Here is an 18,400-nt window from a genome sequence, read left to right as displayed (position 1 = left end):
AAAATTGGTTGGTACTGATTAAGTTGAAGGTGCAACCAATCATTCATGGTGTTCCATCAGATAATTTGACCCAGCTAGAAATTTGACCCAACGTCATTCCAGTGTTTCACATGCAGGGTGATTCATCAATGTGTCTGCTGTCCCTCAGATTTGGGCATCCTGTCTGCCGGCACTCTTTGGTGGATATGAAAGATCTCATGGTGTCCTTCACGAAGAGTCTTCGAGCTATCGCCGACAACAACAACAACAACATGCATTTTAAGGCCATTTTCCCTGCTAGAGCGGGGGTTAGCCTTGCGGTCCCCATGACAATCTTCTCCATCTTGCCCTATTTTCTGCATCTCTCCTTGTTAACCCCCTTGCCCGCATTTCTTCTTCCACCATCTTTAGCCAAGTCTTTCTCGGTCTTCCCCGTCCTCTACTTCCTTCTACATTCATTTCCATCACTCTTCTCAACCAGTCACTTTCATCCTTCCTCAACACATGACCAAACCATCTCAACCTGTTCCTCTTCACAACATCAATCACAGGCTCTATTCCCATCATTTTTCGCAATTCATCATTTGTCTTCCTCTCTCTCAACGATACTCCGCACATCCATCGAACCATTCGGATTTCCAGCCTTTCCAACCTTCGTTGCCGCTGTCAGGGAATTTGTACTGGGGGACTCACAGGACTCCAACGACCGGACACAGGTTACAAAAGGTCTAGTTTATTAAACTGTATTCACTTCATCCAATTACCAAAATGATACCGCATAATATAATGGATCAGGTTAACTCTTTTCGCTGGTCCTTCTCGTTCATCCGACACTCCCGTTCGGTCAGCGCTTCACGTAGCAAGTCCTGTCGACTCCACGTTTGCTCTAGTTTATATGGACGAACTGGACTTAATCCTCTGTCCGCTGAAACGTTAATCCTTCTTCCGCTGATGCCCCGAGGTCATGTATTGCACCAAGCCCTGGCATCAACTCGCTCCCCTCCTGCTGTGATTTCCATTTACACAGTAGGAGGGTGCTCCAGCCTGGGGCTGTGACCAGGTGGACAAGAGATTACCATGTTCGGGCACATTCCTGACACTCATTTACGAACTCGGCTTTCACAGAGGTTGCAGGTAAAATGTATCAGCTTCGTTACCAGTCTTAATCAATAAGTTACCAGTGCCAATCAATAAGTTACACTGAATTACACTTCCACAATTCCCTCATCTTTTTGTTTTTGTTTATATTAACCATTAATCTAAACATCAATATAAGTAAACAATCAATCACTACAAGTAAACATCATTACAAGTATAAGTAAATAATCAATCACTTTGGTAATCAAATTCCCTTAGGCATACACCGTCATCCTGCAAGAATCACAAAACATTTCGTTGGTCATTGACTCCTTCCATATTGTTCAATCTATTGCATTTGCATCACAAATATATTTTCAAAACAACACTTCACCATCACCAAGATACAACAATTTCACTTCATTTTCAAGTTTTGTAAAGCATCTGCACCATCTGGCAAAAACGTTTGCCTCCACACAAATGTTGACTTTGTTTGAAAGGAAGGGCTGATCACTTGTGTTTGAATCCAGGTATGAAACATTTTCTCCTAATGTCTTCATAGCTCCTGCACTACTTCGTGTAGGATTTCGCTGTTGTGGTAACATTGCGGAGTCATAGACTGACCCTGCTCTCCTTGTAGCATTCTTGCCACTTTTTGCTGTGAACCATAATGATTCCTTGAACAAGGCCTTCGCCCAGTTGTAGTCGACTTGCCTCCTCCCTCATTATGAGTGGGCAGCCAGTATTGGTGTGACGTTGATTGGCCAGCAAGATGTGGAACAGGGATGCCGGATGCATCCACAATGATGTTGGGACCATGGTGTTCAGGTCATTCATGGTCCTTACCAGGAGCAACCAGCAGAATCGTGCACAGCTGTTGTGACAAGGGCACAGCCGTTTTTTTTGCAGCTCCATGCTGGTTCCCCGGGCGTTGGTGAAGTAATAACATATGTCCCCGCATTTCACAGAGGTTGCAGGTAAAATGTCGTTGTCCTGCAACTTCTGATGTGATGAATGTTCGAAGCCTTCGAACAAGAGTAAGTGATCGCCTTTCTTTCATATGTTGCAGTGTGATCCAGGCAAATGGTCACATAAATTTCCTTGGTGAAGGTAAGCATTCATCTCCAAGTTACACGGGAGAATGTCTTCATCATTCTTTGAGAAAGAGGGTGTATGCCATGATTAACTTCATTTTTAGCCACAAATTTTCTTTCTCGAACTTCTTCCCAATTCCGTTAGCACTCCCTTCAAAATGTGATCTCGTCTTATCCTTATGCTCAGTCACATCTGAATCTGCTTTCCGCACACACTGAATCAGATAGGGTACATCTTACCATGAAATCAGCATAATCATGTATATCTTCCGATAGTTTCACATTCAACAATTTGCTGTTTTTCCTTAACACAAAAGTTATATTCATTTATATGCGTCACACAAATAATATTCAATCAGGTATGTATTTTATTACTAAACTAAGAATAGCATCCACAATTGCTTTCAGGTTAATATAGTTCAAAAATTAACTCATGCAGGTATTTTAGCACTACTCTAAGAAAATCAATTGTATATGATTACAATCACAAACGGGAATACCTAATTCCCAACAACAATTTTCCCAAACCAACAAATTAAGCATAATGTATTATTACCATAATTCCTCTCCACTTTTTCTTTTCCCTCTTTTTCCCTTAACAGTGTGGCACTTGTGGTGATATGAGTTCACTGATATTGTAATTGACACAACTCATAACATTGTCGTTATGCCATTATCTTAATTCTACTGTTTATGTCGCCATAAAAGTCTTCCTTTTCTGGATCCACATTTCTTTCCTCATTTGTCACTTCATGCGTTATCATCGTGTTGTTGGTTACCTTATTCAAACACACCGTCACTAAGGCTTTCAAGCAAGCCACCACTAAAACAATTGCCAATATAACTACTAAACCAACAAACAAGTCTGCTACTCTTTGTAGACATTATATACCAAACTAACAAGCTTCCTAAAAGGTAAATAAAGAAAATCCCTTAATATGTAACATAATCAGATTATTTGTCTTACAAATGATCCCCCTATCTCCCGGGGTTGAACTCAATCCCCTGATCATGAGTGTAGTTGTGATACATTTTTCACTCATGTTGTATTAATATCAGCAGGTAATTGTATGTCATGTAGGCAAATAAATGTCACTATCCCAAGTAGGAATATCACATGTTGAAAATGTAGTGTTTATCAATGCAAGGGGTGTTAAAATGTAATTCAAATGACTGTAAATCACTACTATCATTTATCTACCACTGAATGTTCTGCTGGGCTGCTAGGTGCAGCCTCATTTTCTGTGGGATCGTCCACCTTAGCCCCATGTGCTTGTTTGCAATGAGGGGCATGAATCCAACTTTCTATTTTGGGTCCATCTTTGTTTCTATTCTTATCAATCTCCTATGGTTTATCAATTCGTTCCAAGATACCGCAACCAAAGGTTTTAACCAAAGCTCTACCAAACTATTTCCAATTTGAACAAAAATGCCAGTGAAACAATGATTCGAAGGATTAACTTCAAGGGGTCAATAAATTTATTCTATAGCCAGATCTAATTTTCCCATCCAATAGTTTGCCTTGCCACATGTCATATTATAACACCTTAATAAACCTTCGAAAAAATGTTTCCCATCTCAACAAATTTCCTTTTTTACAAATAGCCATGTGTAACTTACGTATTTAACTACAATTTCCTCTCAATTTGTTTGGCCTAACTGGCCGCAAAAGTGGCTGCCAGCATGCAGTACCGTTTTTTATCTACCAAGGAAGTGTTCCACACAAGACCTCTACCAAAATGTTGTTTGTAAAAACAAATCTGGGATTTCTGATTACATGGATGCACACTCTCAGGACATTTTCAGGCTGCTGTTAACAATCCACTACGATGACTTAATTCCTTTACCCACAATCAAATAATTAGTACAAATTGAGGATATTATCCCTATCACATTCTTTTATAGATTCATTATGTTGGATCTAATTTTTTCCAATAATTTTCCACTGCTGTAAGGCGGAACAATAGCTCTCATAAGTCTTAGTAATATCGTACTTAATTTGCCCAGCAGAGAATAATTTATTTACTATCCTTTCTCATCTGTTAACCAGTGACTTTGTTTAAACTCCAGAACTGAAAACCCACAATAGTTCAAACCAGCAAAATTTTCTTTACTCTTTTCCCATATCATCTATGCCTAAAACACATCCATACATACAGCACAATTTATATGCTGATAAAATTCAAGTTTATATATATAAAATCCATGAGCAGAGTATTCTGGGAAGTCAGTGTAAGACCTCTCCCAAATTTGGATGATTTTGTACTTCCTCATTTCCTTTTATGAAGCTCATATCCATAAATAGATGTTATTCTCATATACATTCTATCAAAAAATGGAATCCCAAAATTACTCACAATTTTACTATGAATTAATGGCTGCTCATAACCCAGCACATCAAATTTTTTTTTATATTCCATTTCCCTTGACAAAAGAGATAATGTTCATAATCAAATTATATTTCTATTTTATTTTACGGATTCTCTGGATATTCAATCCCATCCACATATCCCAATCCCATCCACATAAAACTATCCATTTCCAGACAGGCACACTGTCGGTGTCAACAATCTTGTAAGATTGATACACAAAAACACACACACACATGCATTATGCATATTTGTTTGCGTTGGAACCATTATTTACAGATCAGATGGGTGTCAATTTTATTTCAATTTCATAAAATTTGTCAATCAAATTCAAAATGCTTATAGACAAATAAACCAAAAGTCCATTCTTAGAAAACCCTCATGATGTCACATTGAAATTACCCTTTCAGCCTTCACAATAATCTATCCAAATTTTGACTACACACCCATTTGCATGTCAGTCGACCATTGACCTATCAATCGTGCGGAACAATAGTCCGAAATTCCCACCTGATCATCATGTGACTCTTGTCACTTGGTTTGCCAAAAAATTGCAACGCAATTGTTCCAAACTTTGTAAATTTAAAATTGCTGTGCCCAAAATAGAAGATCCAATTTTGGCATTTGATCAATTAATTATTAATTTGTTAACAAGCAAAAAAAGAAAAAATGAATCATTCTTGCTCTGAAAACTTTTCAGACACAAGAATCATCGACAGTTATTCATGTTTGTCCAGTAATCGAATCTGTTGAGGCCAATCATCATTTGGGATTTGCAGCAATGAAGGCCTAATCATTGTCTGAGGTACCGGTAAGCACTGGTACCCTTGATCTTGGTTTGCCCCATGACCTTGTCTTCCTGTTGACATACGGACATCTTCTTCTCCAATGTCCCATCTTTCCACACTCGAAACACCGGTTTCTGTCGTTGTCTGATCTGTGCACCTGTGCACTTGTATTGCTGGGCTGCATCTCTACATCCCTGAGTTGCCACTGCAATCTCTCGTTATCTCCTGAAACACGAAAAAATTCTCTGTACCGTCCTTTTTGGGGAGACAACTGGAAATCAGATGGGACAACTGTCACTTTCATTCCTAATTTCGAGGGCAGTTGTGCATTTGTCTCCTCCACTGTATCCTGTATCCTTTTTATTTTAAGTTCTAGTTCCGTTATCCGTTCTTGCTGTTCCCGTTGTCTGGATTCACCATCCCAAAGATGGAATGCAAGCCAGTCTACCGTTAGATTCTGTCTCTTCCTGGCTTTCAATCTTTGTTCCAATCTTTCCAATCGACTTCGCTCAAATGTACCATCTCTTGGAAACTCCTCATCATGTCCCTTTGTCCACAAATACCAATTCTCGACCTGCCTTATAGCTTCTGCACCATAACGGTCGTACATATGATGTGTACAAGTACCTTTTTGTGGAATCTCTTGTTGTCCTTGTGTATTCTTGCAGGCTCCATTTCCCATTCTGCCTTTTATCAAAGTAGCGTTGGATGTGTTGTAGTTTGTTCCTCTAAAGCTTCACTCGTACCTCCAGGAAGGGTCTCTCCACCTGTTCACACGGTGATTTCCAGAGAATCTCCCTCAGCCGTGGCTTTTGCACAATCCAATCTCACAGATCAGTATTTGCAGATGAGCCGGAGGGTCAGTATGAAATGGGTGAATCCTCAGGTGTCCGCTCTGTTGACGGGGAAATCACACAATGGTAACCGCACATATATATCTGTATATAAACTCACCACCTTGCTCAATATTCCCAGGTTGTCTCCACATTGTTAATATCACGCAAAGATATCAAAGCTTCTTTCTTGAGACCGCATTTTCATCAATCAAACAATCAATATATTCAATTCAATTTATTCAGTTCAATTTATGCAATTAAATTCAATCAATTAGATTCAATCAATTAACAATTCAATCAATTATTCAATTTCAATTAATTCATCAATATTCATCAATAAATCAAATTAATCATTTTGAATGACTCCTTGCATAAGCCCTTTCCCCAATGATGTCAGGACAGGTCCATCCATTGACTGAGATCGACTCATCGGTCGTCACCTCTGGTTCGTACCTCATGTCAATTGATGAATCACCGTCCTGTCCTAGGGTCATATCTGACATATTTCCCCATTTTGCCTGGTCTCCACAAATTTTCTTTGCAACCACTAAAGGCAACTCATCCTTCATTCGTGAGACAGCCAAAATGGATGGCAGATATTAAAGTTCATTGGGAAAAATATCTCATCATTTTTCTTTTAATAGTATCCAAAATCTCTTGGCAATATAAATTTCGTAAAACTCCTGAAATAAGACTGTAAAATTTCTTCAATCATGCTAAATTTTGAAACTCCATCGCTTGTAATACCCAATTTATCCCATAGGGCTTGAAAGTTCTTTCCCAAGTTCATGCAGCATTCTGCATTTGAACCCTATGATATCATTCATAATAATCATCATGATTTTATAGTCATGGTCCTATCATAATCATCTATTTAAAACGAACATTTCCTTTATCACCACAGCTATGTGGTATAATCAACAATAGAATAAAACTGTACATAGCAACAGGCTACCTCATGGCCACTTAGTATACCTATTGACAATAAGTCATAACAATATCGAATAATCACTGAACAATTCAAAAATCGCTTCCCCTGCTCCAGCCGCAGCATCCGTGATATTTGTTTGCTCATTCACTATTCCTGATTCGTCATCAAGGATCTCCATCATCACACAGCGTACTTAATTCCGCATTCTAATGAGAATTCAACAGGATTTTACGACTCAAAGGAAAAGAACGAGCAGACCTTTTGCAGGATGATCGTTACAAAAATCGTTACATATATTAAAGTATTTATGATGTCGACAAATCATATCTTAATTCTTACAAGATTTTGGTTCTTTGAATAAATCACAGCACCGGGAGAACCAGCTCCAAAAATGGATCTTTGTGTTTATTCAGCACCCTAGTAATTGGTTCTTTGTGTACTAATTACACAGCACCCAGGCCCCGCTCATATGGATCTTTGTGCAGCGCTACACAGCACCTGAGCAAAAGGGGTTTCATCTACATTTTCCCTATCTGGTGTACCATCCGTGATATTTGTCTGCTCATTCACTATTCCTGATTCGTCATCAAGGATCTCCATCATCACACAGCGTACTTAATTCCGCTTTTTAATGAGAATTCAACAGGAATTTACGACTCAAAGGAAAAGAACGAGCAGACCTTTTGCAGGACGATAACTGGAATTAGTCGTGAAAATATATCCAAATACACAAAAATACACACCCACACAAATAAACAACATTTATTCCGTTTAACAGAACAAACATTTCCTCTATCATGACATGCATGTCTTCAAAATTATATGCCCAAGAGAAAAAGTAAAATTAATTAAAACTGCGGGCAGTGATGATCCGGGGACCATACCGCTCCATCCTGATTGGACGAGTGCGTGCTAGAGTCGTTAACAACGACAGTCCAGATCCGATTGTTCAAAATTTCAACTCAATCGATCGAAAAATGAACGCAGGGATGCATTTTAAAGGTGCAGTGGCACTAACTGAGTTGCCACGAATATGGCCACGAAATTGCCAATATGGCCATCACAAAATATTTTCCTTAATCAATTGGCTCATAGCATAACCAATCTGCAAGTATCTCATCCGAAGATGTATCTCTGAGGAATTTTAATTAAATAAGTCATTTATAAATCAACGAGTTAATTTATTAAATGATTAATCAATAAATCAATATTTCCTTGACAGCCACATCACTTGGTCAGTGTCATGTCCAAATATCAGCTTCCTTACTCAAAAGGTGCCTGAGTTAATGTAATGTAATTACTGTAATAAGATTACTGCAATTACTGTAATGATTACTGTAATTACTGTAATTACCGGAACTGTAATTACTGTAATTACCTCAGGTAATTACCCTAATGTAATTACTGTAATGTAATAAGAAATGTAATTAATTAAATAAGTACTTCATTAATCGTTAATAATGAAATAATTCCTGAATTCTCATTCGATTCACTTGACATTCGAATGTCCCCAAAACGTTGGAGCAAAACGTTGCAACAACGAAAGTGAAACGTTGTAGCGACGTTGTGGAAACGTTAGCAAAACCCAACATTTGAATGTTCCCATTCATTCCAACAACAAGTTCCAACAACAAGTTCCAACAACAAGTTCCAACAAGTTCCAACAGCAAGTTCCAACAGCAAGTTGCAACAACAAGTTCCAACAAGTTCCAACAACAAGTTCCAACAACAAGTTCCAACAACAAGTTCCAACAGCAAGTTCCAACAACAAGTTCCAACAACAAGTTCCAACAAGTTCCAACAGCAAGTTCCAACAGCAAGTTCCAACAACAAGTTCCAACAAGTTCCAACAACAAGTTCCAACAGCAAGTTCCAACAACAAGTTCCAACAACAAGTTCCAACAGCAAGTTCCAACAGCAAGTTCCAACAACAAGTTCCAACAGCAAGTTCCAACAACAAGTTCCAACAACAAGTTCCAACAACAAGTTCCAACAACAAGTTCCAACAACAAGTTCCAACAACAAGTTCCAACAGCAAGTTCCAACAACAAGTTCCAACAACAAGTTCCAACAACAAGTTCCAACAACAAGTTCCAACAACAAGTTCCAACAACAAGTTCCAACAGCAAGTTCCAACAACAAGTTCCAACAAGTTCCAACAACAAGTTCCAACAGCAAGTTCCAACAGCAAGTTCCAACAACAAGTTCCAACAGCAAGTTCCAACAAGTTCCAACAACAAGTTCCAACAGCAAGTTCCAACAACAAGTTCCAACAACAAGTTCCAACAGCAAGTTCCAACAACAAGTTCCAACAACAAGTTCCAACAACAAGTTCCAACAACAAGTTCCAACAGCAAGTTCCAACAACAAGTTCCAACAACAAGTTCCAACAGCAAGTTCCAACAACAAGTTCCAACAAGTTCCAACAGCAAGTTCCAACAGCAAGTTCCAACAGCAAGTTCCAACAACAAGTTCCAACAACAAGTTCCAACAAGTTCCAACAACAAGTTCCAACAACAAGTTCCAACAAGTTCCAACAACAAGTTCCAACAGCAAGTTCCAACAACAAGTTCCAACAGCAAGTTCCAACAAGTTCCAACAACAAGTTCCAACAGCAAGTTCCAACAACAAGTTCCAACAACAAGTTCCAACAACAAGTTCCAACAGCAAGTTCCAACAACAAGTTCCAACAACAAGTTCCAACAAGTTCCAACAACAAGTTCCAACAGCAAGTTCCAACAACAAAACTTTGAAACCACGTGGCAGTAACGACCACAGAACCACCCTCCTATTTGCATGGAATGGTTTGGTCCATTCGCAAAGCCAAAACGAACGACCACAGAACCACCCTCCTATTTGCATGGAATGGTTTGGTCCATTCGCAAAGCCAAAACGAACGACCACAGAACCCCCCTTCTATTTACATGCAATGGTTCGGTCCATCCGCAGAGCCAAAACGAACGGCTTGCGAGTACGGTGACCATACCTTGGGACCCCCTTGTCCGATTAATTTCAAACCTTGACAAATTTTCCATTCCTTCCCTTCCTGATCTTTCGATGTAGGGCTGGGTTCTTTTTTTTTTTTTTTTTAGGATCATGTTGCATCGAGCATTATTTTCCAAAACAGTGTGAACATTAACCCACACCAAAACCTCTGACATCCCACCATTAACACCTATTGTAAGCGTGCCGAATCAGTAAGCATCACCCCTTCTATGAGCCTCGACCAGAGGGTGGTTGTTACTCACAAACACCATTTCCTGTAATTATCTCTCACTAGGGCATGCCCGTACTATATATATATCTAAAATTATATCCCCCGCCGAGCAAGTCGCTGGCTCCAAGTCGAGTGCTTTGAACAAAAAAAGAAGTACTCTAAACGGTGGTTTTTTATTCAACCGTGAAGCATGTCTCAAAGGCTTCTTGATGGACCTGGACAAAATTTGATGCAATTTTTTTTTTCTCAATCGCCAGCTTTCATCATAATTCTGGACCGGCATGAGGGGGGGTTGTCTGTCATGAATTTATAGGCATGGCGGGAAAACTGAAAAAAAATATTTATTTAAAACGGGTGTACACGATTGTACACGTGTACGGACGGACCTTACCGAACCGGCAAACAAGTCGCTTCATGCACATCAGTGGTGCGTTTCTTCGTGGCGCGTGTCAGAAGAATTACACAGCGCAGGAAAAATACGTATTTACAGAAATCGTTAAAAAAAACTCGGATAATCGCTAAAATCGTTGTGGCCGGTGTACCATATTGGAAATATATATATATATAAATATAATTCCGTTTCCCGGTTCCCTGTCGCTCGCCGAGCGCCGATCAAGTCAAGTGCTTCGAACAAGTGCAAAAAAAAAAAAAAAAGTAGTACTTTATCCGTGTGCGGGTGGGTAAACGAGTGTACCGGCCTTACACGTCCTGGAAGCAAGCGGTCGCAAGGTGCACACTTGCTTCGTTTGCTTCCAGGTTACAGTAAGGCCCTTTAATAACCAGCGCAAAAATACGTATTTACAGAAATCATTTAGAAAAAAACGAATAAATTGCTACAGTCGTTTATCGAAATCCCATTCGTGATGGCTCACGCCACCTATATCGCGGCATCGGTGCGCAAAGAAGCCCCAGTCCACCTGCTCCCCCATGTATGTACCCATAACTTCCAAGTTCGTAAATCATATTGGACCAAACAAGACACACTCACCTTTTAAAGAAGACTTGTTTGTGTGTACAATTGATGTCAGCGGTGCCTCCAAGATTGTCAGGGAATTTGTACTGGGGGACTCACAGGACTCCAACGACCGGACACAGGTTACAAAAGGTCTAGTTTATTAAACTGTATTCACTTCATCCAATTACCAAAATGATACCGCATAATATAATGGATCAGGTTAACTCTTTTCGCTGGTCCTTCTCGTTCATCCGACACTCCCGTTCGGTCAGCGCTTCACGTAGCAAGTCCTGTCGACTCCACGTTTGCTCTAGTTTATATGGACGAACTGGACTTAATCCTCTGTCCGCTGAAACGTTAATCCTTCTTCCGCTGATGCCCCGAGGTCATGTATTGCACCAAGCCCTGGCATCAACTCGCTCCCCTCCTGCTGTGATTTCCATTTACACAGTAGGAGGGTGCTCCAGCCTGGGGCTGTGACCAGGTGGACAAGAGATTACCATGTTCGGGCACATTCCTGACACTCATTTACGAACTCGGCTTTCACAGAGGTTGCAGGTAAAATGTATCAGCTTCGTTACCAGTCTTAATCAATAAGTTACCAGTGCCAATCAATAAGTTACACTGAATTACACTTCCACACCGCTCTACATTCATTACCCATGTCTCGCTCCCATAAATCATAACACTTCTCACACATGCAGCACACACCGTTCCCTTCAGCTTCAACGACACTCCCCTCCTCATCAGCACGCCACTCAGTTCCCGAAACTTCTTCCATGCACATCTCACTCTCGCAACTGTTGCCGAGTCTGATCCACCTTCTCCATTCAGCATGTCTCCGAGGTAGCAAAATGTTTTCACACCTTCCAGCTTCACACCGTCTCCAAGATCCAACTCAACATTTCCTCCATCTGCAGCTCCCTCTGTGCACACCTTACATTTGAATGTAGCTGCCACACTGGTTAATGACCCTCTCAGACCACGACATTTTTGATGAACCCACTCAGCGCACATTGTACATTGAATGGAGTTCACTCCGACACCCTTCCTGCACACAGCACAGGGCCACTTCCCAGTTCTTTCCACCTCACCACATGCTTTACCACTTGCCATCACCTTCGTCTTTCCGATATTCACCTTCAGACCTTTTGTCTCCATACATTCCTTCCACTTGTTCATCTTTTCCTTCAGTCCATCCATACTTTCCGCAATCAACACCAGATCATCTGCATACAACAACTCCCACGGTAAACCCTCCTTTACGTTCTGAGCCAGCACCTTCATCACAGCTACAAATAGTAGTGGACTTAGTACCGACCCCTGATGCACTCCCACCTTCACCTCAAACTCACCACTGTTCCCGTCCTTCGTCCTTACAGCTGTGTGCGCTCTTTTGTACATTGCCATCACTACTCTGATCAACCATTCTTCCACTCCTAACTTCCTCATTGCCCATGTCAATACTTTGCGTGGTACCCTATCGAATGCTTTCTCCAGATCAACAAACCCAAGAAACAACTTCTTCCTCTTCTCCCTGTACTTCTCCTGCAACTGCCTCACAATAAATAGCGCGTCTGTCGTTCCTCTTCCTGGCATAAATCCAAACTGCATTTCCTCGATCTTCACTTTCTTCCTTATCCTCCTCTCCAACACCCTTTCCAATACCTTCATTCCATGCTCCAATAACTTTATCGCTCGGTACGAGCCACACTCGAGGGTCACCTTTCCCCTTGTATAGAGGGACGAGGGTACTCAGTTCCCAATCCACTGGAATGCGGCCTTCTTTCACCGCCAGATTACAGATCTCTGTCATTCTCTTCACACCCCAACTTCATGCTGCCTTCAACATATCTCCCACAACTCCCGTCGGCCCTCCCGCTTTTCTACTCTTCATTGCTTTTATCGCTTCCTCAACTTCCTTGTCAGTTATCTTCTCTGCCGGTCCTAAAACTGGGTTACTCTCTATGTTGCCATCCCATTCATTCTCTGTATTCAACAGCATTTCCATATATATTTTCCATCTTCCTTTAATTCCATCTGGGTCCACAACGATTTGTCCAACTTCATCCTTCAAGCAACTCACCCCCATCACATCACACCTCTCTTTCTCTATCTGCTTTGCAATCCTGAATACTGCTCTCTGACCCTCTTCCGAATCCAAGCGTTCTCGGAACATTTTCCTCCATGCCTCCTGCGCCTTTGCTACCTCTTTCTTTGCAGCCTTCTTGGCTGCCTTATAACTTTCATGCTCTGCTGTTTCTGCTCCCGTACCCTTCGCCTTCTGCTACTCCTTGAACTTCTTCCTCTTCTCGTCAATCCTCTTTCCAAATTCATCTTCCCACCACCATGTTTCCGAGTGCCTCGGTGGTCCTTTTGTCCATCCACATACCTCACCAACGGCTCCCAACAGACTAGCTTTCATTGACATCCAACCACTTTCAAGCTCAACCACATCATCCTCTACCCTACTCAGCTCTCTTTTAATGCCTCCCTTACTGTCACCTCTTTCAACCTCCACACCTTCATTCTCGGTTGGTACTTCACCCGCCGAGCTCTCCTCGCACCTTTCACCCTTATGTCGCAGACAACCAAGTGGTGCTGTGAAACAGCCTCCTCCCCCGGGATCACCTTTGTGTCCCGGAGGTGCCCCCTATCTCGCCTACGCACCATCAGGTCGTCAACGGTTGTTGTCGACCCACCTGACGTGTATGTAACAAGCTTATTATCCTCTTTCTGGAACTGAGTATTACAAATCAACAAATCAGCTCCATCAGCAAACTCCAAAATCCTTTCACCTTCTCCATTTCTCACACCATATCCCTAACCCCCATGAACTCCCTCAAAACCATCCATACTCCTTCCCACATGTCCATTTAGATCTCCTCCTACCACAACAACTTCCTCATCTTTCATGTTTTCCATCAGCTTCTCTATCGCACACCAGAACTTGTCCTTCTCTTCATCGCTCCGACCAACCTGCGGAGCATATCCCGAGATGACGTTCACCAAGAGCTTTCCAATCATCATTTTCACCATCATCAACCTATCACTCACTCTCGTCACACTCACCACACTGTCTACAAACTCCTCAGAAAACAGGACACCAACACCATTCACGCCCTCCAGGCACCCTTGCCACACAAACTTGTATTTCTGTCCCTGCCTACCCTTCACCATTCTCACACCACTTCCCTTCCATCTCGTCTCTTGCACACAACATATGTCCACTCTTCTTCTGACCAATACATCCACCACTTCTCCTGATCTCCCTGTCATTGTCCCTACATTCCATGTCCCAAACCTCAGAAACCGATCTCCACTTCGGGCTGTACCCTGCCCATATGTAGTTGTAATTGTCATGGTTCTCTTTTTGAGGCAATGTTTTTATCGCCGACACCAAGCCCAAATTCCTCCCTAACCAGCAGAGGGCATTATTTTTATTTTCTTCTCCTTGGATGAACAACAACTGTGTTTACTCACTGGATATTAACAATTGCAAGCCTCCTTAGCAACAACTCAGAAGGACGGTTCATCATGATCTCGGAGCCATCTATTTGCTACACAAGCGGAAGAGAAATGGATGGTGGGGAGGGGTAAATTAAGAGAATGGGGGTAAAGGAATTGAGCCTTCTCGGTGGTTAATCAGAGCAGTCATTTAGAATTTGGTCAGCAAGTCGGTGATAACTTGTCTATTTGCGAACGGCGCCATGGAATCTCTAACATCCACTAACTTTTGCTGGCTGTCTGTGATCTTTCCATGCATTTTGTGATGCAACAACCTGCCTGCCAAGCACCAATTTGACAGTTTATAGTTGGGCCAAGAATATAACCCGAGTAGATTATACGTGTGTTCAACCACTGCACCATCCTTTTGGACCCAAGACTTGGGCCTTGTCTGCAGGTGCATTATTGTGGAGGAGCGCATCATCCTTTGGTGGTTGTCCTTGGTCGTACGCAAATGGTGTAATATTCCTCTTTCATTGCATTTTTTTTGAGGTTTCTAGTCAATTAGCAGGATTCTGTTTGAATGACAAATGATTGAGGCCATGATCTTACCAACTGATGGTTGAGTTAATTGATTTCAGGATCTCAGTTGTGAAACCATGTTTCATCACCAGTTGTTAGAGAAGCTATAATGTCAACTGGATCTGCCTCCGGCAGTTTGGGAAGGTTGGAATAATATGCCAGCCATTGCCCGTTAATGGTGAGTGCTCAGGTTTCGGTGGACCCATCTTGCAGAGTCTTTGGACATGCCCAAGTGTCTGTGGATGATGGTGAAAATGCAGCTGAGGAATTTGGACCATGTGCACAGTCGTTGTTTTGTATGCAGCCCATGGCAGCTGGTTGCATCATTTTTTGTTTTTTGGAAGCATGGCAGTGCCCTCTTGTACCAGTAAGCCGGTACTCATTTTGCCAACCTCGGAAGGATGACAAGCTGAGTCAACCCACCTGGTGTTATTTAACGTCACGACAGGGGCTCAGAGTCAAGACCCCTAAGATCTTAAGCCAGATACCTTAACTGCTAAGCCAACACCAGGCTTATGTGCACAGCGACAACGTTGGACTCGAATATCTTGTCATCTATATCTTGTCGAAGTTCTTTCTTCAGAAATTCTAAGTTCTGTGAATATTTCTGTGACCGTCACTTGGTGATCCTCTATGATTAACGCCGCAACTTGGTAAACATTTGTGCATTGGTCACGTCTGTTGGCCTGAAATCTGAAATTCATTTTAGGTTCATTTTTATAGGACTCACATCCACATTTAAAGTTGCATTTGTTGTCTTCCAAACTTGCACTTGTTGTCTTGACAAAGCAAAATAAAACAAATCAAACCCCAACCGAGCACGACATAGCACAGTACGCTACAAAGCAACTCAGGACTGACTAACTTCCTCCCCTCCTCATTCCACTTCTCCATTTACTGTATATATCCTCAGAGAACATTCATGAAAGTCGCTCGCTCTGCAAGCCGCTCACATTTGCCAGACAATTCTATATCTGGAACTAACCGGAAATGATCTTTCGACACAAGTTAAAGACTAATGTTGACATTATAAGTGGTTACTCTTTTACAAAATTTACTTTTAGAATAAACATCTCACCTCAACAAACATTACACAGTCATGTATAATGCACAATACGTTCTCTATCAGATCTTATGTGTATTGAGCATTAACCTCATAATGTACCAATACACCACCTAACAGTCACCTCAAGATATTGTGACCAATCCTGTCAGAAATAAGTGGACCTTCTAAAGGTTTATTTTTGTTGAGCTCTTTGATTAACGAGAAGTGTTGTTAAGCTGCTGTTTGGCGAATAGTTAAAAAAAAATTTTTTTTTTTTTTGTTGCAGCAATGACCTTCGTGAGGCAGATTATTGGCTGCAAAGGTTGAGGATTTCTCTCCAAACGGTACTCTCTCTCAGCCAAATCCAAATCTTTGAGGCGCTTCTGTGGCTGCAGAGCTGTCCGCTGGTTCTCTGGCTGCACAAAACGCTCTGCCGTGGACTTGCGACAGCACAAGGGTGAACGTGACTGAGTAGCCAATTGCTTTTCAGGATTTTTATTTTGTTTCTCAAATTTTGTTTCAAATGTAAATGTTGTCCTCTTTGTGGCTAGCTCTCGATGCAGCAAGTTGGGATTTATCGTAAAACCTTGTCAAATGCTGATTTTATTTGTTCAGAATAATTTATTTAACTACTCTTTGACCTTAAGCGCTTATCAAAATTAGAGTGGTGTTTGGAAATATGGAACTTATGTCCATTTTGTCGATGAGCCCATTTGTGACGAACTATATTTGTACTTAATTCTGTGTTTTCTCGGAAGCATGAGAACTTTAACCAAAGGTGTTTAAATTTATTTATTGAGTAAACCATTACATTTGGGTATTTCCTTGTGAAAAATGAATTGATTGTTGAATGATGAAAGTGAATTAGTTGAGAAAACCATGAGGGGCCATCGGTTTATCACATATCCATGTGGTGAAGTGGGGAGCGGGGAGGGTGGGGATGGAGAGGGTATCGAGAATATGGTATATGGGTTAAACTGGTGCATACAACGGAGTTTAAGAGGAATGTGGGGGACATCCTTTATGTACAGATCCAATATATACAGTATGCAGGCTGCAGTGTACATCATTGGGTGATGGTGTGGCTGTGCTGCTGATGCAATGTCTTCTGCTGGTTAGGGCAGGAATTTGTCATTTGACCATGGTGCTAGCGATAGCTCGCTCGCTCTGCAGGAAGGACACCATGGCATCTTTAATGTCCACCAACGAATGCTAGCAGATGGGATAGCCGCTTAGCATCCATCCAAGGAACAGGGTACGCACATTGATGAATCACCTGCCTGTGAAGCACTGGGATGACAGTTTATAGCTGGGTCGGGATTCAAACCTAGGCTAGACAGTTTATAGGCAATTGTGCATACATCCAGGCCATCCTGTCAACCCATGAGTTCTGTAAAATAATAGCAAATAAAAGAAAATGGAATTTAAATAGCAAATTTTTTTTTTTTTTTTTTTTTTTTTTTTTTAAGAAGCACATTACTTTGGCAAAGTTATTTGGAGTTTGCCTTGTTAAGGGTCCAATCTTACCTGACATTTACATGAAGCTGGCAATAAAGGTTCAAATCCAATATTGGTGTTTGTCCACCGTCTACCAATGTCATTGTAATTCGTGTTAAGGGTTAAGGTATGGAGGCATGTGAAATGGCAAACATTTACATCTCCAGCAGTGGCAGTCAATTTGGTCAATCATCAACCTGTTTGACCACGTGACATTGGGGACATAGACACTGACCATCTTGTCGTACACCACCAAAATGGAAAGTACCTTTACCAGGGTGACATTGCCTTCGTCTCATGCAATCAAGCCATTATTAACAGCAAAGTACCGGACATAAACGTCTTTCAAACCTAGATAGGTGTACCCCTGGGTATGCCCATTCTGTTTGGACGGGTATACCCAGGGGGACACCTATCTAGTGCTAAGCTTAATACAGAAGGACTTTCTGCCACCACAAGAAAGGTAATCCACCAGATAGGTTTAGAAATTGTCAACATCTTCGCTTTTCAGGAGACAATTAAAGCATCACAAACTACCGACCCCTGATTGTCATCTCATGTACATTATTGACAGCATGGTAGG

The 18,400-nt window shown here is 41.4% G+C and overlaps 1 protein-coding gene across 2 annotated transcripts in view; it reads left to right on the top strand.

The window, feature by feature from the left end:
• Nucleotides 1–17,882, top strand: part of ADCK1 (aarF domain containing kinase 1) — a 99,614-nt gene extending 81,732 nt beyond the window's left edge. For both annotated transcript variants that reach the window (XM_068130668.2, XM_078786230.1), the window contains exon 10: nucleotides 16,607–17,882. In XM_068130668.2, coding sequence (XP_067986769.2) covers nucleotides 16,607–16,781 — 175 coding nt within the window. In that variant the 3' untranslated portion in view covers nucleotides 16,782–17,882. The remainder of the gene's footprint in view (nucleotides 1–16,606) is intronic.
• The last annotated feature ends 518 nt before the right edge of the window (nucleotides 17,883–18,400 follow it).

This window comes from Myxine glutinosa, chromosome 1 (assembly GCF_964187855.1).
Source record: "Myxine glutinosa chromosome 1, kmMyxGlut1.1, whole genome shotgun sequence".
In the NCBI taxonomy this organism is placed as follows: domain Eukaryota; kingdom Metazoa; phylum Chordata; class Myxini; order Myxiniformes; family Myxinidae; genus Myxine; species Myxine glutinosa.
This window is presented reverse-complemented; position numbering and strand designations above follow the sequence as displayed.